General features: G+C 45.8%; 1 protein-coding gene and 1 long non-coding RNA gene across 3 annotated transcripts; both read left to right on the top strand.

Annotated features, from left to right (window-relative positions):
- Window positions 1–256: 256 nt before the first annotated feature.
- SALL4 (spalt like transcription factor 4) lies at window positions 257–14,943 on the top strand. 2 transcript variants are annotated; one of them, XM_065691628.1, is made up of 4 exons: window positions 257–417; window positions 8,211–10,745; window positions 11,394–11,701; window positions 12,795–14,943. In XM_065691628.1, exons 1-4 carry the CDS (start codon window positions 348–350, stop codon window positions 13,215–13,217), a joined length of 3,336 nt encoding a protein of 1,111 aa, XP_065547700.1. In that variant the 5' UTR covers window positions 257–347; the 3' UTR covers window positions 13,218–14,943. The 2 variants fall into 2 exon arrangements, with proteins under 2 accessions (XP_065547700.1, XP_065547699.1); XM_065691627.1 differs by lacking the exon at window positions 257–417 and adding an exon at window positions 3,508–3,680.
- Window positions 14,944–17,490: 2,547 nt separating this feature from the next.
- Window positions 17,491–23,331, top strand: LOC136020406 (uncharacterized). Its single transcript, XR_010615329.1, has 3 exons — window positions 17,491–17,570; window positions 22,483–22,536; window positions 22,855–23,331. It is a non-coding gene; the product is annotated as an uncharacterized LOC136020406 (long non-coding RNA).
- The last annotated feature ends 1,081 nt before the right edge of the window (window positions 23,332–24,412 follow it).

Raw genomic sequence — 24,412 nt, 5'->3', positions numbered from 1 at the left:
CCGGGTTGTTTGTTTACTCGCGGGTTGCAGCCTGCCCCGCCGCCGGGGAAGGGGTGCCAGGGGTCCCGGCGCTGCCTTTGTGGCCGGCCGGGCGGGGCGGGCCGGGACTACATGGCCCAGCGTGCCCCGCTGCGCCCGGATCAATGGCCCTTATTTGAATAATCTGTGAGCCCTTGGACTCAGGCCAATCAGCTGTCAGGGGCCCATGATAAATCGCAATGCATTATTGATAATCATAATTACTCTGACATGCGCATTCCGCCCAATGGGGGTAATTTCCCAACTCTAGGAATTTGTTGTGAAGAGGAAAATAATTGCTACTATTTTGCTCCCGATGCTGGTGCACCATGTCGCGACGGAAGCAGGCGAAGCCCCAGCACATCAACTCCGAGGAGCAACCCCCAGATGCTGCAAGTGGTAAGGCGCAAAGCGGGGTGCGGAGCCGCCGCGGTCCGGCTGACCTGATGCGCGGAGACGGCGGCGCGGGCGCTTCCCGGGGGCTTTTCCACCCTCGTGCTTCACCCCTCGCTCCTTCTCCCCCCTCCGGGCTCTGCCAGGAACCCGACCCCCAGCTACGCGCAGCCTCTGGGGGCACGGAAAGCCCCGCGGAGCCCCAGCGCGGGGTTGTTCCGCGGGGCTCCAGACCATCGTTATCTCCCGCGGAGGGGGGGCGCTCGGCTTTGCGCGGCTTCGGGCGCAGCTCTGCGCAGACCGCGGAGCTGCCCGAAGACTCTCTCGCCATGCCCGTCCGCCACCCCCCGCCCCGCCATGTCCCGCACCCCAAGTCCCGTGGAACTTGCGCCGGCCCCGCTACTGCTCTTAGGGTGCAGCCTCATGGGAGGTGAACCCCAAAGGGAGTTGGGGGGGTGGGGGGGTGGTGGAACGAGAGATTGCTCGGAATCTTCGCAGTGGTAGTGGCTTGAGTTTGGTTTCCTCGCTCTGCTTAGCACTTTTTAGGTAGTTATATGAGGATTTTTGTGGGGTTTAAAAAAAAAAAAAGACTCGCTGGGACTATTTTTGTTGGCGATCACAATCGCCCTGGACCTTTTGTAGCTTGACCTCCAGCCATCTTTGATTTCCGACTTCCTAAAATAACTCCGGTGAGCTAATGTGGGGTGCGCGTGAGCGCTTTGTATTTGGGCGGTGTGGGGGATTTTGCTACCGCAAATCACTGTCCGGCCTTTTAGGGCTGCTCCTAGCGCTGCGCCTTCCGAAGGGAAAAGTTACGAATTTGCGCTCAAATTAGCCTTGAGCTCCCGGTGTGGCGGCTGTGCCGGGGAAACGGTGCAGGCACTCGCCTGCGGTGCCCCCTCCCCTCTAGGAGCGGGGAAGGGCCGGGACTGCCGGAGCGTGCCCGGTTCTCCTCATCGAGCAGCATCTTCCCGCAGCTGGGCTGCGGAGGGGACTGGCGACTCACGGGGCTGCGGTGCGGGTTCTCCCCCCCCCCGGTACTGCCGCCCTTGATCCCGCAGAACCGGGGAGAGAAGCTCGCTATGTGCGGGTCCAGCTCCAGAGCGGGAGGACAGCAAGTCCCGTCCCGAGTGGGGAAGGGAAAGCGGGTGTTGAGCTGACCGGGGTTGCGTTTGGGAAGAGTTGTGCTCACTTTTGTATGCGACCCAAGAACTTTTCTCGGGGCTCTCTGCCTTCCTCAGGGGCTGGTTTTTCGTGGGTTTTTTCCGTTCCCAGAACTGATCAATACCAATGCGCGTTACAGGAGCTGCTTATTCCCAGACCGCAAGAGGTTCGGGCTCTTAATTTTTCCCTCTTCTTCTCCCCCCCCCCCCCCCCCCCCCCCCCCCGCCTTGAGTCGAAATGTGCAATTGTTGAGTCCGGTTAATGGTGACTTAAGAAACAGCAAGCTGGCCAGAAGGCAATAAATCCCATGTTTAATGCATGACTGTTTTCCTTTGTGCATATGGTTAGGTTGGGGGATGGAGGTGATGTTTCCACATGTAAATCTCTGCCCGCTGCTGGAAAGCCACCTCCGGCTCTGCGCTGAAACAAAAGGGTTAATAACTCCTGATGGGCCCGCTCGGGGCGGGGGAGGTGTGCGGGGCGGGGAGGATCGCTCCGCACCGCGCTCTCCGGGGCAGTGGCCAGCTGCTTTTTTGTTGTTGGTTGTGGGGCTTTTTGTGTCCCCCCTCTTCCTTTAACAGCAGAACCCCGGCTGGAAATCCCTCCGGGAGCCGGCGCAGGGGTTCCACGGCCCGAGGGGGGACCTGCCGAAGCGCTCACCCCGCCTGGGGGGGGTTTGCATAGATGGGGCTGTGTTTTGTGGGTGGCGGGGCCGGAGACCCGAGGGGAGCGGGGGTCCCGGGGTTGCCGTGCGCCGCCCCGCGGCCGCGCCCCACCGGACCCTCCGTGCGGGTGTCCGGGTCCGTCCTGCGCGATCCTTTCCTGTGCTGCCTTCCGAAATGAACGCCGTGGCGGTGGCTCTCACCGCCCGCATGGGCTCGATTTTCCCCGCTCCAGGTGTGCCCGTAAATAACAAGTGATGAAGCTGCATAAGAAAGTCGAAATACCGCAGGGATTTGTCTGGGACATTATCAGCTACACACATAATCGTTATAACAAAATCAAGCCCTTATCTTCTCTTTGGAAGTGTTCCCCTTTTTTGGGGTTCCCACCTCTGAACAATGCAGCGCGTTAAGAGGCTGCTTCGCTAACCTGGTGATCAATTAACAGGTCAAAAAATCAGCAGGTGGTCACGGGGGAATAATGCTACATACTGAAAATTAGCATTTTCACAAAGGGGTTGAAAATGCTCATTGTGCTGGATTGCTGCCATTAAAAATCTGATTCGGTCTTAAAAATACAGTATCAAACTGCAACTTTTGGGTTGTTTTTCTCAGGGTAGAATCGGAGGTCGCATTAAATCCTCGCTTGGCGCCTTGAGCTCTTCAGAACTGGAGAGAGGGGTAAAAATGCGACTTCTGGGGTGGTTCTTAATTTCCCTATGATTTTAGGGTGCTCGCAGCTCCTGTCGGTGGGACAGGAGGAATGGAAGGAGCACCCCGTGCCGTGCAGCCGGGGTGATGCAGCAGTGCGAGCGAGGGTGCTTGGAAGGTGGAGGGCGGTGGGTTGGTTCGGGGGGGAGGCATGCCAGGCTTGGTTTTCCTTTTACGTAAGTGAAACATTATATTGGTTGTAGTGATGAAGCCCTTTTGCTGGGCTCGGCGGCATGTGACGTTTTGACAGAGCTGCTGCTCTAACCTTTGCCTCCTCCCGCTTGCTGTGGGTGGTAAGTTGATGTCAGGCTCACAATTAGGACTCTCATGCAGTTGACCTTGGCAGCGGGGTTTGTGCCGTTTAGCTCGGTCTTAAACACTGTACTAGTGTTAAGTGTGGTCCGAGGCCGTTACAGCTGCGGGAAGCGCCGGTGGGAGGACCGGGCGGCGGGCAGGTACGGCGGGTGGCGCGGCGGCTGGTTCTGTAGGGGGGAACCTCGGCTTTTCGCCCGTTAAAAGGGGTTCCTGCCCGTTATCCCGAAGCACGCCGGGAAGCGCCCTTTGCTCGGGAGCAGCCCCTGTCGCGGGCGATGCCCGGGTGGCCGCAAGGCGCGGGGGGCGCGGGGGCTCCCCGCCGTGGCCCCGCCCGGGGGGCCGGTCCCGGGCAGAGCGCGGGGCAGAGCGAGGCGCGAGTGCCCTCCACCGACCGGGACCCGCTCGGCGCCGCGGCAGGTAACTGCGGCCGGGCCCCGGCAGCTCGGGCCGGGGGTTCGAACCCTGTACGGGGGCTGCGGGAGGGGAGTGTGCGGGAGCGGGGCTGCCGCGCCCCTCCGCTTGAAGCCAGCGCCTCTGAGCTTCGCCGCTCCTGCGTGTGCTAATGCTGCTGTTGCTGCTCAGCGTTTATTCATGTTTCTTCAGCTCTTGGCCGAATGTTTCTCTTGAATACGTGGACAGTCAAAAGTGCGAAGCAGTAGGTAGATAATGAGGAAAATTTAAAGCCTTGAGAATCTGAAAGGACGTGGAATCCTAGTTGTAAAGTATAATGTGTTTTCCGGCTCATTTTGGGTAGAAAAATGCTGATAAATTCAGTGTAGAAAACATCAAGGCCTTTGGAATATTTCAGTAAGTTATCACTCATGTGTGCTGCTTACTCAAGGCAGTGATTTTTGTCATTGAATATTATTTAAACGGTGCTTTATAGTGGGAGAAGAAGAGAACTTTGGGACCGTTTAAAGTCCTTGGAAGTCCTAGCTTTTCTGGTAGGAACAGGAAAAAAAAAATCAATTCGGGGCAGCAGGGAATTGCTGCAGAGGTTTTCACATCTAGGATCGGAGTGGATAGTTGCTAATCCATCAGGAGTTAATTTTAACTGGGGAAGCGTAGGGTTATGTTAGAGTAACAATAGTTTGTCAGATGGAGTCTGGAAAAAATAAGCTCAGCAAAGGTATCAGACTCTTTGGGGGGGAGGGAAGGGGAAGCTTAAGTTCTGACTGTTTCCTCCCAATTCAAGTGAAATACAATTTTACCACAGTTGGGGGAATTAAAAAAGTCACCAATTGCTCAGATGAGCGGTAGCCCATAGACCCGCAGCACCACCCTATCTGAAAGCACATCAAACCAGACAGGCCTTAGCTCACTCCTCTTTTACTGGTTCCCTTTAAATCAGAAAAAATTAATTTGAGCTGTGTGGATTTTATCAGCCTTCCTTGTCGATGACCGCCTTGTCCTACACAATAGTGGATTTTTTCCATCCATTTGCCAGTGATTCAATCTAACCCCCCTGCTGGGTTTACTGCATTCTTCTAACTTATTGGATAACTAGATGCTGAGAGATAACATTCCTGAAATTCGGGGGTGGGAAGATAAAAAAACCCAGTAGAAGTCCTATCCCTGGGAAGCCTTTGGAGAGGGTTAAGTGAAGTGCACAAGCAATTGTTGTGGCAGGGCTCTCGGTAAATCCTTGTGTACTGTATGTGGACAAGGAGGTTTCTTTGCAGAGAAAACCCAGGATTTCAGACCGTTAAGTTCATGTTGGTGCTGAGTGCTGGGGGGAGGGCAGGTTTGGGTAAATGAGGTGCTCTGATTGCAGACGATGGGTGCTCCCTCCAGGCTGGGGGGAGAGGGTGTAGAAATCAAGATGAAGAACATCAGAGAAACTGTTGGGTTTTTTTAAAGAAACAGTAAATTGCTCTTTTGTTATATTGGCTACTGCACGATAACCAAGCATCCTGCATCTCAAGCCCCTTTTTGAGATAGGGGAAGCTATTACACTCATTTTTTCTAAGGTAGAAAGGAAAATGAGGTATAACTCTTCCCCACTTGTCATGCAAGTCGGTACAGGCTGGGAACTGAATTTATTTGGCGTCCTGAGCCTTTACTGTCGGACAGGGCAGCTGGAAATTAAAAGTGTGGCAGTGGCAGCAAGAGCAGGCAGGGGCAGGGCTGATAATCTGCCTGCTGCTGCTGGACCCAGGTACTTTCAGTTTACTTGAGTTTCTCTGTCTTGAGGTGGCAACTAGTGCTTAGGACCAGAAAAGTTACCCTTGAAATTCCCCAGAACTGTAACAATCAGGAGCAGGGACTGTGCTGGAGAGTGGAAAAGAGGGCTTTGAATTTCATATGGTCCTATTGGTGGAAAAGAGGAAAAATAAAGTACTATCAAGGGAAGGGAGATAAATGATCAGATGCTTTGAAGCTGTTAAAGTTGAGGACTTGTCTAGACGTAGTTATCCTGGAATATTTCCTAAGGGGTGGGCAGCAGTCTTTCATGCAGACATTTGTACTCCACTGGAAACATTTTACATGGCTACTGCAGGGGTGGAAGCTGCAGAGTGAAATGCATGTGCTCACAGAGGAGAGACTGTGCAAGGAAGAGCTTTGTGCTTTCTAAAGTAAAACCTACCCTTATTTTGCAACACGGGGAAACTGTAGTTGGGCCTGTGAGACTGACTGTTTAAGCCCCAAGTGCTAAAGGATCTGGAAAAGAGGTCTTGATGTTTTAGCCTATTGTGTGAAATATCTATTGGATAGATGGAAATGGTTAGGAAAGTAGTAAAGACATCTCGAGACTACTTACGGAAGCTTCTTGTATCTTTTCCAGCACCAGTGCTTGCTTTCACATTATATCTGCTTACACTCTTGCAAAGATAAGTTTAAAACCATCCATTTTTTACCTCGATTTACCCTATTTTTATTGACCAAGTTCTGAGTCGTGTATTATTTGTACTTGTCTGCAGACTAGATTTGTCTGCATATTTTTCCACAGAGTTAAATCAACTGTAGAGGCATCAATTTAATGATATTTGGGGTAGGAAATGTGTGCTAACACTATGCTTTTGCTTGTTCCCTTCACTCGTGGAAGGTGGGTTGGGCTGAAAGTGAGGAGGGGAATAGAAGTATTTAATTCACCCTGCTTAGATTTGAGGTATCCAAACAGTGTTCATCATAGCTATGCTGAGAACACATTTCCTCCCTGCTGAAAGACTTGTAACCCTGAAATCTATGTGATTAACAGAATTGCATGCATATAGATTTGGATCTGTTGCTCTGTAGACCATAGCATAACGGGCCTCTGATATTTGCAGTTGATCAAGTTGTTTGGGTTTTGTTAATAAATTTTCATGTGCACTTTCTGTCACTGCGCATTAAGCAGTTGAGATTGATTTGCTATCAAATCATATAATATATATATACACACAGATATAATACCATTGTTAACCTAATAAATGTCAAGGTTTGCGATATCCTGCCTTGCAGAGCTTTTACATTACCCCAGAACAGTAAGTCAGCATGGGTTGTTGCTTGGACATGCTTCCCCTCCACCCTGCCATGCACAGGATATACACATGTATCAGATGTGTGGTTCAGTTACATCTTTAAAATGAAAGCCGCAAATAGCTTCTGTGTTTGCAGAGTCTTCTGTTCCCCTTGTAAAATGGTGTGGGCCAGTAATGTGGAGCCAGAGCTGAGCCCCGAAGTGAATTACTGGGTGTGCAAGACCTGAACAGAAGAGATCTTGTCATACAAATTCTCAGTTGTAGTTGATATCTGCAGTGTTCCCTGCTGGGTGCATGGGAGGTGAAATACTTGGTTAGTGCACCCTCAGCACCCATCAAAATGGGACCAGTTAATGCGCGTTACAGGACATTTCCCCTGATGGAGGCTGTAGCACATCTGCAGCCCTTCCCGCTTCTCAGCTGTATGAGTGCAAAGCTTTCCCTCCTGAGCTCTCCAGCCTGCTGTGCCCTGAATGCTGGCATGCCTCGAGCCCTGGGTGCGAGTTTGTTGTTCATAGGATGGCTAGGCTGATCAAAAACATCCTGTTTTGGTTTAGAATTGCTCTTCACCTCTCTTCCAGTTATGAGAGTTCCCTGAATGCTGGTTTTTTTTGTGTCCATGTGCAAATTCTGCTCAGTCTGATGTGTGTGGTGGTGGTGGAGGAAGGGCAGGAGTGGACTTGCAGACCAGCTCTGCTTTCCCTTCCTCTCCCTGAAGTGGGAGAGTTGCAGATGCAGCTAAACAGGGTGTCCTGAGTGGGTCCGAAACAGCTTCATGTGTTTTGCAAGCAGGACTTGGTGCTTCGCTGCCTAATACTCATCAATATCAATGTGGGGTTCTGTAAGTTAATCATCTTTCCTTTACTGCTGTGGCTTTTATGGATCGGTTTTTTTGCGAGTGTGCTTTTGAAGTGGTTAGAAGCTGATACTGGACTGACTTTTGCTTTTGTCAGACTTCTACTCCGCCATTATGGAAGTGATTACTACCGAAGAAGTTGCTTAATGGATCAGTGTACTATTAAGAACTGCTCTAACATTCCTGTGTTAACAATCTGACATGAATTTCTGAGAGATGGTTAACAAAGAATTATGAACTGAAGTACAAACACCACTGTTTTGCTCAGTGTTATGGTGCTTTCTCTGCCTTCCTTAAGTCGTGTTCCTTTTAAGCTGTTTTGCAGGTGCTAGATGCCTTGCTGCACTGTTCCCTTCTTACGTGTATGAAGGGATTTATGATAAACCTCTTCTGATAAAGTCTTGGGAGATTTCTTTCATATTACCATTTTTATTGAAAATGGAACTGAGATGCAGATTTGGGGCTGAGATTCTTTGGGGGCCACAAAGTGAATTAGCAAAACAAAGAGCAAAACTGATTCTAGTGTCTTGATTCTTTAACTTGCAATTAAGGTGACAATGGTGATCTTAAGAATAGGAAATACTCAGTTTAAATCTAGGTATTAATAATGTGACTTTCTTTTATTTTAAGGGAGTCCACAAGACGTCCGAGGTGACAGAGATGGTGAAATGAGTTCCAAAAGGTGCCGCACGGAGGAAACTAAAATCTGTGAGAAATGCTGTGCAGAATTCTTTGATCTCTCTGAATTCCTTGAGCATAAGAAAAATTGCACTAAAAATCCACCTGTTCTAATCATGAATGACAGTGAGGGAACAGTGCCTCCCGAAAGCTTCTCTGAAGGCTCCCTAGGGAGCTTTCCAAGTGATCGAATGGATAGCAGGGCACGCAAGGACGCTCAGGCAAAGGGTTGCACTGCTTCTATGGAGAAGAGAGAAGGAAAAATGGATGCTGAATCAGTAGGAGGAATGTATCTTAAAATAGAACCCCCCGTCACGCCTGCGGCTCCTGGCCTAAGCTATCTACCAAAATCCAAAGTACCAAACACTAACGTGACTTTGCAGACAATACGTGGCACTAAAGTGGCTGTGAACCAGCGGACCTCTGATGCCATCTCTTCTTCAGCAGCCAGTTTTAATGCTATCCCCATGATCCTGGAGCAGCTTGTGTGTTTGCAGCAGCAGCAACTCCAGCAAATTCAGCTGACGGAGCAAATTCGCATTCAGATTGCCATGATGGCTCCTCATGCCCTGCATCCTTCTATAGCAGCTGCTACTGACCCACTAAAAGCTCTGGGCGCTCACATGTCTCAGCAGCTCTCGGCTGCTGTTGCTTTAATCGGACAGAAATCTGGAAGCCAGAGCCTATCACTGGAATCCTTGAAGCAAGGAAAACTACCTCATTCTAACACTGGTGTTGCAGCCGCCAGCTCACTGGCTGCTGGGCTTTCCTCTTCCTTCCCCTTGAAGCCAGAGGCAAGCAGAAGCCTCCCTGGCTCCATCTCTCAGTTCCCAAATCCTTTGCTACCTCAGTCCTCCAACTCGGTCATCTTCCAAAATCCGCTGTCAGCTGTTTCTTCTGTTATAGATTCCTCAAAGAAGGGGAAGGGAAAACCTCCCAACATTAGCGTGTCTGAAAGCAAACCGAATGCAGAAGAGCCGTTCTTCAAACACAAGTGTAAGTTCTGTGGCAAGGTCTTTGGCAATGACAGTGCCCTGCAGATTCACCTCCGATCCCACACCGGTGAAAGACCCTACAAGTGTAACATTTGTGGTAACCGCTTTACAACCAAAGGAAACCTTAAAGTGCATTTTCAGCGTCACAAAGACAAATACCCCCACATAAAGATGAATCCTTACCCAGTTCCTGAGCACCTGGACAATGTTCCCACCAGCACCGGAATCCCGTATGGGATGTCTGTGCCACTGGATGAGTCTAACTTAATAGTGGATAGCAAGCCTCTCCTAACAACACTGCCTACCTCTGCGGCCACCAGTGCACCTCAGCCCATCTCCAACCTAGCAGGCATTAAGGAGTCTCTGCCTGGTACGTTTTCAAGTGACCTGCAGCCAAGGCCTTCTCCAGAAAGTGAGGGTGGCTCTTCCTCGTCAGGGGTGGTTGGTCCTGAATCGGGAACAGAGCAGAGCTTGAGTTCACCACAAGCTACCTGCAGCGTGAGCATCTTCCATGTAAGTGGGTCAAACGAGCAAGGCTCAGAAACATCAAAGCTTCAGCAACTGGTTGAAAATATTGATAAATCCACTGCTGACCCCAACGAGTGCCTGATCTGTCACAGAGTGCTGAGCTGCCAGAGTTCACTCAAAATGCATTATCGTACTCACACGGGAGAGAGGCCGTTCAAGTGTAAAATCTGTGGCCGTGCCTTCTCCACTAAAGGGAACCTTAAAACTCATTATGGTGTCCACAGGGCCAATACTCCTTTGAAGATGCAACATTCGTGTCCTATTTGCCAGAAGAAGTTTACAAATGCAGTTGTGTTGCAGCAGCATATCCGCATGCATATGGGGGGACAAATACCCAATACACCAATGCCAGAAAACACCAGTGACAGTACTGATATGGATGCTACTGTGGCTGAGAAGAACGGAGACATCAATCGCCCAGATGAGACCGTGGAAAGCATAGAGATAGAAGAGGACCTGGACTCTCAGGATGGCCCAAGGAGTTCTTCAAAACCTCCTACTCCATACGATGCACAATCAGAATCACCAGCCACCATGGCCACCTTCTCTGGTATTGCAGCACTGGAGAATCAAATGAAGATCGTCAGCTCTGCTTTGAACTTGCAGCGACAAAGCAGCTTGAAGTCTAGTGACAATGGCTCAGCAGAAAGTGATGGCATGACAAATGATTCTTCTTCTGTGGCAGGAGATCCAGACTACCAGAATGGCAGGAGTCCTGCTGCCTCCGAGTCTGCATCGCTCCAGGCTCTGTCCCCAGCCAACAGCCAAGCTGAGAGTGTGAGGTCGAAGTCACCTAGCTTCAACAATCAAGAAGATACAGGCATGGGAAGTAAATCGGAGGGTCCTGAGAACACTTCAGCAGAAATGGAAGGGGTTGTTGGTGCTTTGGATTTAACTTACGGCAATCTTGGTCGAAAGGTCATTAAAGAAGAGCCTGGGTTACATTTTGCAAATGGCGAATATGGTGAGTAATATGACATGCTTGCAATTATTTGGGGTGGGGTAGTAGGATTGGAGGAAATCCATCTGTAAAAGGACCAACAGGAGTCAAAATCTCCTCAGCTTTCCCCTCTTCCTTGCCTTGTATCAAAATAGGGGCATGTGCCCTGTAAAGTTTTCCTGACTCAGTCAGACTCAGAATTCATCAAAATTCAGACTTAAGTGCTGCCATCTCCTGCAAAGAGGCATAGATAGAGGCCCTTAAAATAAATAGAATCTGTGTACTTGCTGTCTTTCATGGGATCCTATCGCGCTCTAAAGATATGTTTGTATTTTCATGGAAAACTGCTTAACCTAAGATCGTGATATTAAAACTTTGGAATATTTTGTGGGATTTTCAAGCAGTTTAGTATTGAGGCTAATATTGATCTAAATTTGACCTGAAAGTGAGCCTTTTGAATTCCCAAGATTACCAAAAAGATAGGGTGAACTGATTTCTGTCAAAGCATCCTAGCAAGTGTAACAGCAACCCTAACACATGACTTTAGAGGGCTTTGCAGGTGTGCTGTTAGGCACAGGCAGCTCCAAAGTCGGGGCCTCTGGTATCTTAGCCAGACTCAAGCTTGGAAGCAGGCGGAGGTTGGGATAAACATCATCTGTGTTCTCTTTCCAGGTCGAAGTAGTATTCCAGCTGCTTTTGTTAGAGCTCCCCCAGCCCTCATAAAAATGGAGATGCCCAGTGAGCGTCCCATTAGCACTAGCCATTTCATTGGCCCGCCAGCTCTGTCCCCTGGTGTTGCCCCTCTTCTTGTGCCACGACCGAAATTCTGCCGTCCCGCCAAACAGCACATCTGCACTACGTGTGGGAAGAACTTCTCCTCTGCCAGCGCCCTTCAGATTCATGAGCGGACCCATACTGGTGAAAAGCCGTTTGCCTGCACCATCTGTGGGAGAGCCTTCACAACAAAAGGAAACCTGAAGGTAAATCATCTCTTATGTTGTGATCTCCTTTGTCAGGCAAAGTCATACCAGAGATGGGAAACCTGCTGCTAGTATTTATCTTGCCTTTGGGGACAACATTGATTTTGATTTAGTTCCTCAAATGGTTATCTTTGACTTTTGCATCTCCTTCCTGAGTTTCTTCACACAACTTACTAAACAGTGTATTGAGATCAGCCACAGAAGTGTTTGCTACTGCCCTTGACTTTCTTGTGGGTGGTAGGGAAGGCTTAGCCCTTACTAAGCAGATTGCTTTATTTCGTTTGTATTTGGGTGCATTGAGACATAAACCGTTTCATAGACTGAATGCTACAGAATGGTGCTTACAGTATACATACATTACACCACACTGCTTGAAGCACCATGCAGGGCAAGGAGGGATGAAACCAAGAGAATAACCCTGAGACAGCACAAAGTGCTTGTGAATTGTGTTTAAGCACTTGCTCAAGTGTAGCAGGTCTGTCCTTATTGTCACATTAATCCATTTGCCTGTAAGGAACCCACAGGTCTGTCACTCACATGGAGGCTTCTCACTTCCTATGAGAACCTCTTCACGCTTTTCAGTCCTCTTGCATAAATACTGATGGGGAGGGAAAAATACTGCCACTTGTGAACAGTCACTTGCTGGAAGCACTAGCAGTATGTTTGTGGTGTGGAAGACATTAGCTTAGGTGTAACCTCTCTTCCTAATTCCTTGGTGAGGTTTTTTGCATTAACTAGTGGTTTTTTTCAATATAGTCTGTTCACAGCAAATAATGTGGCTGTTACTTATCTGGGGGGAGAGGGGCATCTTTGCCAACGCCACTTACAATAAGTGTAAAAATCCTGTCCTACAAGCACTTCAGCAGTAAACTCTAGAGAACCATAGTGATGCTGGGCAGGAGAATGACTGTATCTTACACATGGCAGGAAGAGAATAAAGACAAGATACTAGCCAGCTTAAATACTTACCTGAATGCAAATGGAGCATACATCACTTCCTTTGAGCAACTTGACTGTAAGCAAAGTAGAACTAGAGTATACAATAAAAGAACTTCAGTATTAATTATTCTTTTTTTTTCCCCCCTTCTGGAAGGTCCATGTAGGCACTCACATGTGGAATAACTCTGCCAGACGTGGAAGAAGGCTCTCGATTGATAATCCCATGGCCCTGCTGGGAAATGATCCCAAGAAGGTATCTGAAATGTTTCCAAAGGATATGATGCCTCCTTCAGTGAGCATTGACCCCACAGTATGGAATCAGTATGCAGCGGTACTCAGCAATGGCATAGCAATGAAGACTAACGAGATCTCGGTGATCCAGAGCGGTGGCTTACCTACCCTTCCAGTCACCGTTGGGGGTGGTTCAGCAATAAATACTGCTACAGTCTCCAAAATAGATGGGACCCAGTCTGGGACTGGTTCTGATACTGAGAAGGCCAGTGGTGCTGCTGCAGACAATGTGCCAAAACACCAATTCCCTCACTTCATGGAGGAGAACAAAATTGCTGTTAGTTAAAAACTCTAGTGAAGCTGACGTACAGAAAGAACAAATATATATACACAAACATATATTTTTAAGAGATTCCACTTCAGCCTCCTATTTTCCTATTGACGTGCAAATGATTTTATGGTTGTCTTTGTAAGAGTTGCCCAGAGTACAATCATGATATTGCTTTGCAAATAGTAAATAATAAAGTATAGGATTTCCTTCTATTTGGAAAAATGCGGGTCTTGCAAAGTAGTTCTTACGTGTGAGTAAAGTGTACAGCCTTACAGAAGTTTCTACAACTTGAAATTCCAAAGGTTAGAATATTTACCTCTTAGTTTAGAGTGAAATACTTGGGGGATTTGAATTGAGTGGAAACAACCTACTGTTGATGGAAAAGCTTCTATTTACTGATGAGAAATGAAAACTATTAATGCGGGTAAATATCCTAGAATGTCTGGACCCTCTTAGGACTAGTTTTTCTGTTTGGATTTTTGGCTCTGTGTGGTTGCTGAATGTACTTTTTACTATAATGGCTATAAAAACTACAATTATTTTTTTTTATTCCTTTTTTGCCTCAGAAGTTCTAAGAAGAGAAAGTTGCTGTTTTTCTTTAATCACTGCTCCTAAAGACTTAATTCTCTGTATTGTTGACTGCTGCTTATTTAATACTACTACTAGGACAGTCCTTCAAATGTAGTGCCAAAACTCCCACTTCCAAAGATGTGCAGTTTTTCCTAGATGTTTTATTTCAATACCGAGAGCCCCAAACAAGCATGGGTGGGTATGTATATACTTTTTTTTTCCTCTCTTGAAAGGGAAGGCTTGCCTTGGGAAGTCAGGTCTGAAAGCTCTGCAAGGAATCTCAGGTGACTGTTGCAATTGGGCATGGGAGCTGGTTTCCTTAGCAAGAGACTTTTTGATTTTGTTTTTATTTTCATTTGGGTAATTTAGAAGATCAGTCTGTGTAAACCTGTATTTAAATATGAAGTATTCATGTTTAGGTTAAATGTTTTGTGGGTTTTTGGATGGCATTCCTACTCTGGTCATTAAGTTTCTTGGTGGTCTGTGAATTTGCATTCTGCCAAAAATGGTAATTAATGGTCCACGTGTATTGTATGAAGGTTGCTGGGATAGTCATCTGGATTCTAAGTTATCTACCTCATTTTTTCCTTATGTAGTTGTAGTGTCTATTTTTCTATTAATGACCACTGTAATGAACTGAGATTCAAGCAGATGCTTCCATGCACTATCTGAAACCAAAACCTGATGTATTAGTGGAAGCACCTGAAGATTTACTGGACTGACCTTTCACTATTCCTCTAATGTCTGCTGGAACTGTATGTGTAATGGGATCTAAACCAGACTGGAAAGTGAGTATTTGGTATGGAAGGACTGAACGATGGAAAGAAGTCTAGTCTGTTGACTGCAGGAAATCTTCAAGTCCAGTCTCCATTGTGGAAGGCCCAAAAATGCAGATTACCAAAAGTTTGTGTAATGTTGTTGCACCTGATTCTTGCTTATGATCTCTGTATGCCGAGTTGTGCCTTTCCTGCTGGACTTGTAAGTAAGAACATACCAGTACCTGTTTACACTGTAAAATGGATATTGTTACATAGGCCATGCGAAAGGCATCCCAATTGTCAAGTTTCTGCATTGTGAATGTATGACTTTTAAGAACTCTGTAGTTTTGAGTATCTACTGATGCGTTTCTGTTGGACATTTTGAGAATAAATTTTGGGATGGCTTTTTCACACTTAGTGCTTAAATTTTTCTGGCAAAGCATTTGTCTCCTGAAGAGCAAGTTCAAGAGGCAGCATGCTGTCTCACTCCAGTGACTCTTCAAATCCAGGATCTAGGGTTATGCTTTAATTTAGCAATTAGGTAGCAGTGGAAGGCTCTCCAAATGAGTTTCTTGAACAGCTGGGGTTTGATACAGGAATTGGTACTTGCCAGGGATGTTGATTCCCACACTAAAATGGGATGACAGTTATATGTGCAGTATTTCCTGTACTGCGATCACCCTAGCCATTTGGGGGGTGGGGGGGAAGCAGAAAGTAAACACTCTCTAAGGCAATACCACCAAGCTCTTGAGGAATGAAGAAGGTGTGAGGAGACTGTGAGGTGGTCCAGGAAGGTGGGCAAAATAAACATAGGAGCAGAAGAAATGGTGGGGTGTAAGCATACAACAAAGTGGTATGTAAGCATACAACAGTTAACTAGTCTGCATAGAACGTGCAGTTGTTTAAGAGCAGCACTATAGTTTCAGGAGACAAAATAGTTGGTGCAAGAGAAGACATGACCCTGCTTTGTTAAGGGAAAGCAAGGAATTATAATCTGAACCATTATAGATGAGGAGTATAGCATGAGCTCTCTCAGTGGTGATAGGTAAAATAAATATACATTCATGCTAGCGTGGATACTGTTCTCAACCACTGAGCTCATAACCTGCTTTGTTGCAGTGTTGCTCTGGGTGCCCAGATGGGCTCATTGCCAGAGCTGCTGCTCTGTGCCTCCAAACTTTGGGCTGGATTTCTGGCATGTTCCTTGTGCTGGTGCAGCTGGGCACCATGTGCAGGATGTGCTGCCTGTGCAGGTTTAACTAGAGCAGCACTGACACCAGTGTGGGTCAAAGGGGGAGGGAGGTATTGGGGTTACAGAACTGGATCATATCTAAAGACCTAGCTGGGAAATCTCGAGCATAGGCCAGCTATGGATATTGTAAAGAAGTGGCCTGGCTTCAAAAGAAAGTGTGATAACAAGCCTGCTCTCTACTGATAGGTTGATACCAAGTGGTATAGCGATGCCATGAAAATATGCTAACAGCAGGAGGAAAAGAGCAGTTTTGCTAGCAGGAAACCAACCAAACCTGCTGTCCTGGACCTCTGCGCCTTAGTAGTACCTGTTGATGTCTCCTCAGCCAGACACTGAGGTTTGGGATCCCTTCCTCTCTTAAATGTAGACTCTGAGCCTGTCCCATGAGTGCTGAGTTCACATTACAGCCATATCTCAAAAACTGCCTAAATGTGGGGCTGACTGCCTTTTTGTGACCATCTATAAGAATGTAACTGTATATTTAGACCTTTACCTTCTTTAACTATTGGCTATTGGTCAACAGGTTAGAAATTAAGGGGAGATGAGGAGGGAGGAGGAATTTACTAAAACATTGAGCTCTGATCTAGAAATAGAAGGTCAGGAAACGGCTAGGAAACCAGGACAAGAAGTCTTGGCAAATAGGTGTATGATGTCCAGCATAGGGTGGCACAGGGGAATCAAGTAGACTGAGCTAGGGCCTGCCTTGGCCAGGCAGACAGCAGTGAAAATGAAATGATGTGACCTGGCACAGAGTCAGTACAAGGCTTTGCTCTCCAGGACATTGTGTCAAGCTCTTGCTGTGCCTAAAGCTGTATCTCACAGCTCAGTGACAAGGCAGCTCGAGGCTGGAGCATAGCAGGATCCCCAGCTAAGCTGATGTGAGGAAGTCATGGATCTTATCACAAAACCTGAAGAACAGGTAGGACCTATCTGACCAGTGTCCCCCCAGCAGAAAGTGGGCTATGTCATAGGGCTGTTTCTGCTGGAGGTAGCTGGCTGGAGCCTGCGTTTCTGAAGCAAGCAGGACTGGGAACTGGCTGCTCTCCCACATACGAGAGCTGAACACCTTCTGAAACAGCGTGGTGAAAACCGCGGCGGCACGTGTGTACAGTTTACAGTAATGTTGCATCTCAACCATTTAAAAAGATAGCTGATTTTCCCTGTGCTGATGTAAATTAGGAGCAAGTTTACCAAAGCTAATATAGCTACGCTGCTGTGAGTGCAGAAGTTAGCACGGTATGTGAGCTGTCTCTGCTCATTAGCTTCTTTTCTTGCCTAAAGGACTCTCCTGTTCCTATCTGTTACTGCTTACTTTGCTCATCACACAGAGGATTTGCCCAGGCTGTTGCTTTTGTGTAAGTAGCATATTTACTTGTGTGAGCTAAGGTAAAGGCTGGCTTACTTAAAATGTTAAATTTAAACTTCAAAGTTGCATTGTTTAAAAAAGAAAAATAAAGTGCACTTGCTTGATGTATTAGCTCTATTCCACTAAGGAAATTTCTATTGACCTACCCCATTTGTTCAAAACTTACCAAAAAGTCAATGAGAACTCTGAGGAGCAAGTTTGTCTGAGAATCATGTAGATAATCAGCTCTGGGCTGAGCTGGGTGAGGTTGATTGCCTTTCCCACAGCTGGCACTGAGGAGGTGGGAGCCTTCCTGGGGTTGCTGATAAATACAACATGGAGCAAAAGGTAAATGACCACTAAGGGGTCTACAGAGAGGAGAGGACCTAGCTGAGGTGCTTGAGCCAATGGGATGGCCAAGAGAGGGTGAAACAAAGGAAAAGGTATGCGTATTGCATTAATGGTTAATTTTTCCTGTTGAAAGCCATTGTGCTTACTGCAGGGCTTGCAGTACATTTGGAATTAGGAAAGATGATGACTCCTGTTTGCAAAAGAACAGCTTAGGCAGAAAGCCGCCTTAGCGTTTGTGTGATCCCATGAGGTTGCTGCTACTGTGCTGAGGCTTTCTCAGTCTCTTGTGTTGTGTGTTCAGATGAGAGGGCTCTTCTCTGCATGCATGTCCTATGGCCTCCCTGCTCACAACTCACTGGTGAGTGCTCTTCATTCGTGATGTGAGGGTGAGCACTGGACTTGTGTGTGACTTCAGCTCACATTCATCGCTGACCTAGAAACGTGTCTGTCATTGCACAGCCACAGCAGGACAGGAAACATATCTCAGAAGCAGAGAAAAGAACTGGCTATTGCACACTCCTGCCTATTATGTTACCTATTTCATTATCATATCTTCTGTTTTCTGGACTTTGGGTTAATGGACCCAAGGGCAGTGCTTTTGGCAATATTTTGAGTGCTGTTAATATTGCTGATACTTGTTCTGATTGATTTATTGGAAAGCATGCTTTTTTAATGCCTATTATAACTGAATTGTGCTGGATTTAGCCAACCTAAAAGCAGCATCCCTCTCCTTTCAAACTTGTTTATTAGCCTTTCTGGTTGCCACATCTCTCAGTCCAAAGAATAACTTCTCTGACTCACTAGCTTCATGCAATTGAAGCTGCAAGTTCAAGAAAATATCTTGATTCAGAATGAGAACAGGTGGATCTCATTTGCCTTATTTTCCAATACTTGGTTTAGGCAAAATTCAGACATTACTGAAGATTTTTGTAAGTGTCTCTAAAGAAAACTGAAAAAACCCAAATCAAGTGAAATTTACAGTGCCCAGTGCTGTTTGATGTATATATATTTAGTCAAGCATAGACTCCATATATGTATGGAGGAAAAGCATGTCCATAATGTCAACAAAATATGGAGCCAAAGGGAAGAACAGGGTGAAATATAAAGACCACAGCCTCAAGCAGCAGTGAGAACTGGTGCAGGGACAGGAATAAAGATCCACTCTTGCAGTGTTTGAATCTCTTTACACTGGAGTGTGGTCACAGCTTCTGTAGGCTTGGAAGCATGAAAAAGCCCTGCTTGAAATACACTGTCAAACTGTTGGTCACTAAGAGAATGCTGGAGCGGGAGGGGAAAAAGCTGAAGAAGCTGAAGCCTGTATGCGTGCAGGGAGGTATTCCCCAGCTCCTCTTTGATGCCAGACTGGCTTTGGTGGGCAGATACCACTCCTGAGCACTCACAGTAGGTCAGGATGCCTCTTGGGTTCCTTCTCAGTCTGGTTAAACAGGACACATTGCACGAACAAAGCCTTTTAAAAAACAATTTGTTGTGTAGGGATGTTTCTAAGCTTTTGCTTACATGTTTAGGAGCAAATATGATTCAAAGCATAAATAAGATACCATTTTATTAATAATGAATTAATAATCTTTATTAGATCATTATTAAATCAATCAGCTCATTTAAACATTCAAATAAAAAACTCCACAACAGAAACCCAAACAAAAACAACAAAAACCCCCAAAAGCATCACCTCAAAACAAGCTGTGAGCTGACCAAAAGTCAGAGCACCCAGTCTATGAAACCATGACGATGTGAGGGCCAGGTGGTGTGTTGTGGACAGAAAGTGGATGCAGGAGGAATATGTGGGATAAATATCCACTTGACAAATAACCTGTATTCTTAGTGTAATACTATAGACTCCTGCAACCTTTTATGCATATTATCTACCTGGATACTCTATGGCATTGCAGTCCCATCTACGTGATGACAGGGTACTTTTAAATCAAGTTAACCAAATTGGTTTAACAGCCCTTTACAGTCCTATAGAGAAATTTCTCTCCATGCAGTCTAGATATTCAGAATTCCAAACTTTTTTAATTTATTATACTTTTTATACACTCTTTGTTGGTTTGTTAATACACTAGTTGTTCCCATGGAACCAGTTTGATTACTTAAGTCCTTGAAGTGCAGTATGCATTCAAGTGGTTTACTGCTTTGTAGTACCTAAATCTCTGTATGTATTAAAAGTACTCCACCCTTCTCAACTCATGATGTCCAGATCTGGAAAAAATCAGACTTCCTTATTGCCTATTCCTCTGTTCCCCTATAGATTCTTCCAGTCTGAACTGACAAAATAATCACTTTATTTGTGCAGGGGGTGTTGATAAAATTTGCAAATATAAAATATGTAACAAATACCAACTTATTCCCATTTTATAGCTTTGCTTTTTTTTTATCACACCTACAGGATGTAACACAAAACCAGGACAGTGAAAATTCACAAAACAGCTACAGCTAATAGCAGAATCACTAACAAAAACAGAGCTAACAAAATAAAAATGTGAGTTTATTTCTCTTGAAAACAGCACTTTTTTCTTTCTGAATTTCTTATATTTGACAGCTGTCCTAGATGAATGAGTTTGGCTATTACTGCTTGGAAAATTAGGTACTGAAGGGTTGTTTTCTTCTTGATCTGCAACACATAATTGTGCAAGGAAGAAAAAGATCCTGTACGAATACTGCACTTCCTCAGATCAGCGTGAGAAGTATCTGCTCTGAAACTTCATTATGAGAATGCCAAATGTTCTCTCAATAACAGAGCCTATGGCAGTATGAGCTTTATTGTAGTTTCCCTTAGCAAGTGTTGATGGATTTATGGAGGGCTTCATTAAAAATAGGCTTAAAGGATATCCGCTATCGCCCACTTGTCAAAAGAGAAAATAATATCAAAGCCATCCGTGCAGATCAGAGATGCAGGTGTTAACAGTGCATTCTAATCTGGTAGTGTTTAACTTGCCAGTTAATTGCAGTAGTCTTGTCTGAGTTCAGACATTTAAAAGATAAATTTAAAAGATGAATGCACACTGTGTAGGCTCAGGGCACATGTACAATGATACCATATTGTTAATGATTTCTGCTTCAGCATCCCAGCTCGTGTTTGTGCTTCTCTTACTAAAATGCAATGAGTGTGCGTGCAGCTGCTAAGCCCTGGGAACGGGCAGCTTTGGCATGTTTGCACTTATTTTGAGGGACTGAATGTCACAGTCTGAGCCTGTTTTCAGTACTGCCTTGAGAAAGAGGGATAACAGTGACGTTTTACCGCACCAAAGTCGCCTCTTTCCTTGTCATTTGTGGGGATGAGTCAGTAGCATGGAGAAATAACACCACATACAAGGCTGCCTGCTGCACAGCTACTGCAGGACTGCAAGTTTTCAAGCCCTTAGCAACCAAATCCCTACTCTTGCCTGCTGTCTTCCTTATGAACGATGCATCTGCACACACAGCTCTGAAACAAAACACAAAACATCATGTGTGATGGGCTACGTTTTCAGACAAAGAAGGTGCACCCTGCTATTTGTAAAACATGCACTTATGAAATCAGATAATGACAGGGACAAAAAATGTCACAACTTCAATTGCCTGTGGAATCATAGTGCAACCAGTTACACACCTATAGTCTGAGCCATCTCCTTAGATGTCAGAATTATCTATAATTTGATACTCATATTTCCTTGTTTACAAAGTGAGCAAAATCAAATGTAGTTCCAAAATGTAATTCATCTTCCAGCATATAAAAAGTCAAACAGGATGTTATTATTACGAGCTTCTACAGTGTTCATCAGGCAGAAACACTGGAGTCCTGTGCATAAACATACATCATTTATTTAGTACCAGAACTAAAATGGAAGAAAATTTATAGCATATTGTGCTGAATAGGTAATAAGTGCAATTTTCAAGTGCATTGTCAAAACCACCATCCATTGTTTCAGTGGGAAGCTGGCACTAGCACTTGTGCCTTGGAGGAATATAGGCACACCCCCAAATCGAGTTTATTTATATGTTCTTTAATCAGTGGAGCTTAGAGACCTGTATGTACTTGAGGATCACTGAAACACATTGGAAGGCATTGCCTGTAGGTGAGAAGCTGGTGTCATGGGCAGAGAAGAGGAAGCAAAGCCGAGGGGACAAGGCAGTGGTGGGGCTCTGTAACGCAGAGGTGAAATGAGAAGTGGGGGAGAAGGGCAAAAAAGACAAGGCAGAAAGGCTCACTTCCAAAACACTGGGAACCACTATCATACAGGCTCATGGATATAGAAATGTCTGGTTTGATTTAGGCATGCTCTGCCAGCCGGTTGTTTCCATAGGCTGTGCTTTGCCAGATTGACTTGTCTTTGCAAACTTGAATGGCAGACTACGAGAGACTCATGACTATTCAATGCATAAAGCATAATCCTACTTGTGGAACAAGTGTGCTTGTGCTGCCTGCTCTGGGAAAAGATACTAAATCATTCCAGTCAACAACATGATAGTTTTGTACAATCCCTCGCATTAAAAATGGGGGCTCAACCTTGGACTTGCCAATAAATGATTTCTGGGTTTGAAATGAGATCTGTAATGTTCAGTGATGAAAACACTGACAGCTTTGATAAACTCTCCCTACAGGACAGCCTCAGAGGAGGCCAAGTGGTCCAGAATTGGTTATATGACAAATCACTGGGGAAGGAGGAGGGGGTTGTAGCGAGGAGAATAAAACTCTGCTTGCTGTGGTGTTAATTTAATCCTCTGGGCAAAAGAAGTCCTGGGAGAAAAAAGCACCATAGATAATGATTGAAAATTATGGAAAATAAATCAGCTTTTTTTAATTAGCAGTTGTGCTGTGTGAATTCTGGAGCTTGCAGGGCTCCTTTGTGAGCCTGAAGTTCTGTTCTTGCAAAACTTGAGCATCAGAAAACAAGCCAGTAGCATCAGAAAATAACCAAAATAGGTCTTATTTCACTTGATTTAACAAATCTAACTTCTCAGACTGAGGCTGGAAGTTTTGCTTTGGGCATTCCTTCTCAACAGGCAAATGAAAACCAAAGGCTTGGAACTCAGGAGAGCGCATACCTGCTGTGAAGGGTGAGATCATGTGTAAAATGTTTACAGCAAAGCTAATGCTATGCAAGAAGTATGTCAAGGAGGGGTTTATCCCGTTGGGCTACAGCCTAGTCTAGATCTTTCACAGTGACCTTTTAACTAAAAATCAAAAGCATTACAATATAAGGCAGAGAATCAGGGTGCCCCTAAGGGAGGCTTTGAAAGTTTATTTGAGTCCTTAGAAGCTGCAGGCTGCAGTATCACTGTTGCTTGATTTCTGTCACTGTTTGCCAAGTTCATTATCCCTGATTATGCAGATAAATGTAAACCTGTCTGTGCACCCCTTTGCTCTTCTTATAGGACTACTGGAATTGTGAGTCACCATATGAGAGTCAGCTGCTTTTCCTCCGATGTTCTTGGATGGCAGAGTTGAGCAACGTGTAGAAATTATGTGAAGGAAGTTTAGCTGCTCCATATAAAGGAGGGATGTCATCTATTTCTGTCTGAAATATAAAGATATCAAGGTCCAAAATGTGGTGCTTCGAAGAATGTTTGAAATCCACTGCCACTTCCTCCCCAGAGGAAGTAACAGTGACATTTGACAAGTTTTATTTTAATTACAGACTGAGCCTCAAGGCTGGAGTCTGAGTTTATCATTTCAGCCAGTTACAGCATCAGGCCAGTGGTTTTGTGGCAATGGTGTTACAGTTTAGGTCAAGTGCAACATCCTGTTTAGGATCTTCAGTTGCTCCTTTTGTTAAATTATCATTTGAAGTGAATTGTCATATTTTTTCTCTCATTAATAGAATATACCTGCAGTTGAGTATGAGAAAAATATGGGAGGAAATACAAACATCAATGACCTGGATGAGGGAACTGAGTGCACCCTCAGCAAGTTTGCTGATGACACAAAACTGGGAGGAGTGGCTGACACACCAGAGGACTGTGCTGCCATTCAGCGAGACCTGGACAGGCTGGAGAGTTGGGCGGGGAGAAACTTGATGAAATTTAACAAGGGCAAGTGTAGAGTCTTGCATCTGGGGAAGAACAACCCCATGTACCAGTACAGGTTGGGGGTTGACCTGCTGGAAAGTAGTGAAGGGGAAAGGGACCTGGGGGTCCTGGTGGATAGGAGGATGACCATGAGCCAGCAATGTGCTCTTGTGGCCAAGAAGGCAAATGGCATCTTAGGGTGCATTAGAAAGGGAGTGGTTAGTAGGTCAAGAGAGGTTCTCCTCCCCCTCTACTCAGCCTTGGTGAGGCCGCATCTGGAATATTGCGTCCAGTTCTGGGCCCCTCTGTTCAAGAAGGACAGGGAATTGCTTGAAGGAGTCCAGCGCAGAGCCACAAAGATGATTAAGGGAGTGGAACATCTCCCTTATGAGGAGAGGCTGAGGGAGCTGGGTCTCTTTAGCTTGCAAAAGAGGAGACTGAGGGGTGACCTCATCAGTGTTTACAAATATGTGAAGGGTAGGTGTCAGGATGATGGAGCTAGGCTTTTTTCAGTGATATCCAGTGATAGGACAAGGGGCAATGGGTGTAAACTGGAACATAGGAAGTTCCACGTTAACATCAGGAAGAACTTCTTTACTGTAAGAGTGACAGAGCACTGGAACAGGTTGCCCAGGGGGGTTGTGGAGTCTCCTACACTGGAGATATTCAAGGCCCGCCTGGACAAGTTCCTGTGTGATGTACTGTAGGTTACCCTGCTCTTGCAGGGGGGTTGGACTAGATGATCTTTTTAGGTCCCTTCCAACCCTTGGGATTCTGTGATTCTGTGATTCTGTGATTTCATGAGCTAAAATGTTTTTGGAAGGAGAAGGGATTTATTTCTACTTCAGTTGTCCCCATGAGTGGATAAGAACAGTCAAGTGAGAAGTAAGATATTAAAACATCTTGTTACTGAATTGAAATACAG

Source organism: Lathamus discolor, chromosome 11 (genome assembly GCF_037157495.1).
Source record: "Lathamus discolor isolate bLatDis1 chromosome 11, bLatDis1.hap1, whole genome shotgun sequence".
Classification (NCBI taxonomy): Eukaryota; Metazoa; Chordata; class Aves; order Psittaciformes; family Psittacidae; genus Lathamus; species Lathamus discolor.
Note: the sequence above shows the minus strand (reverse complement) of the source record. Positions and strands in the feature narration are given on the sequence as shown.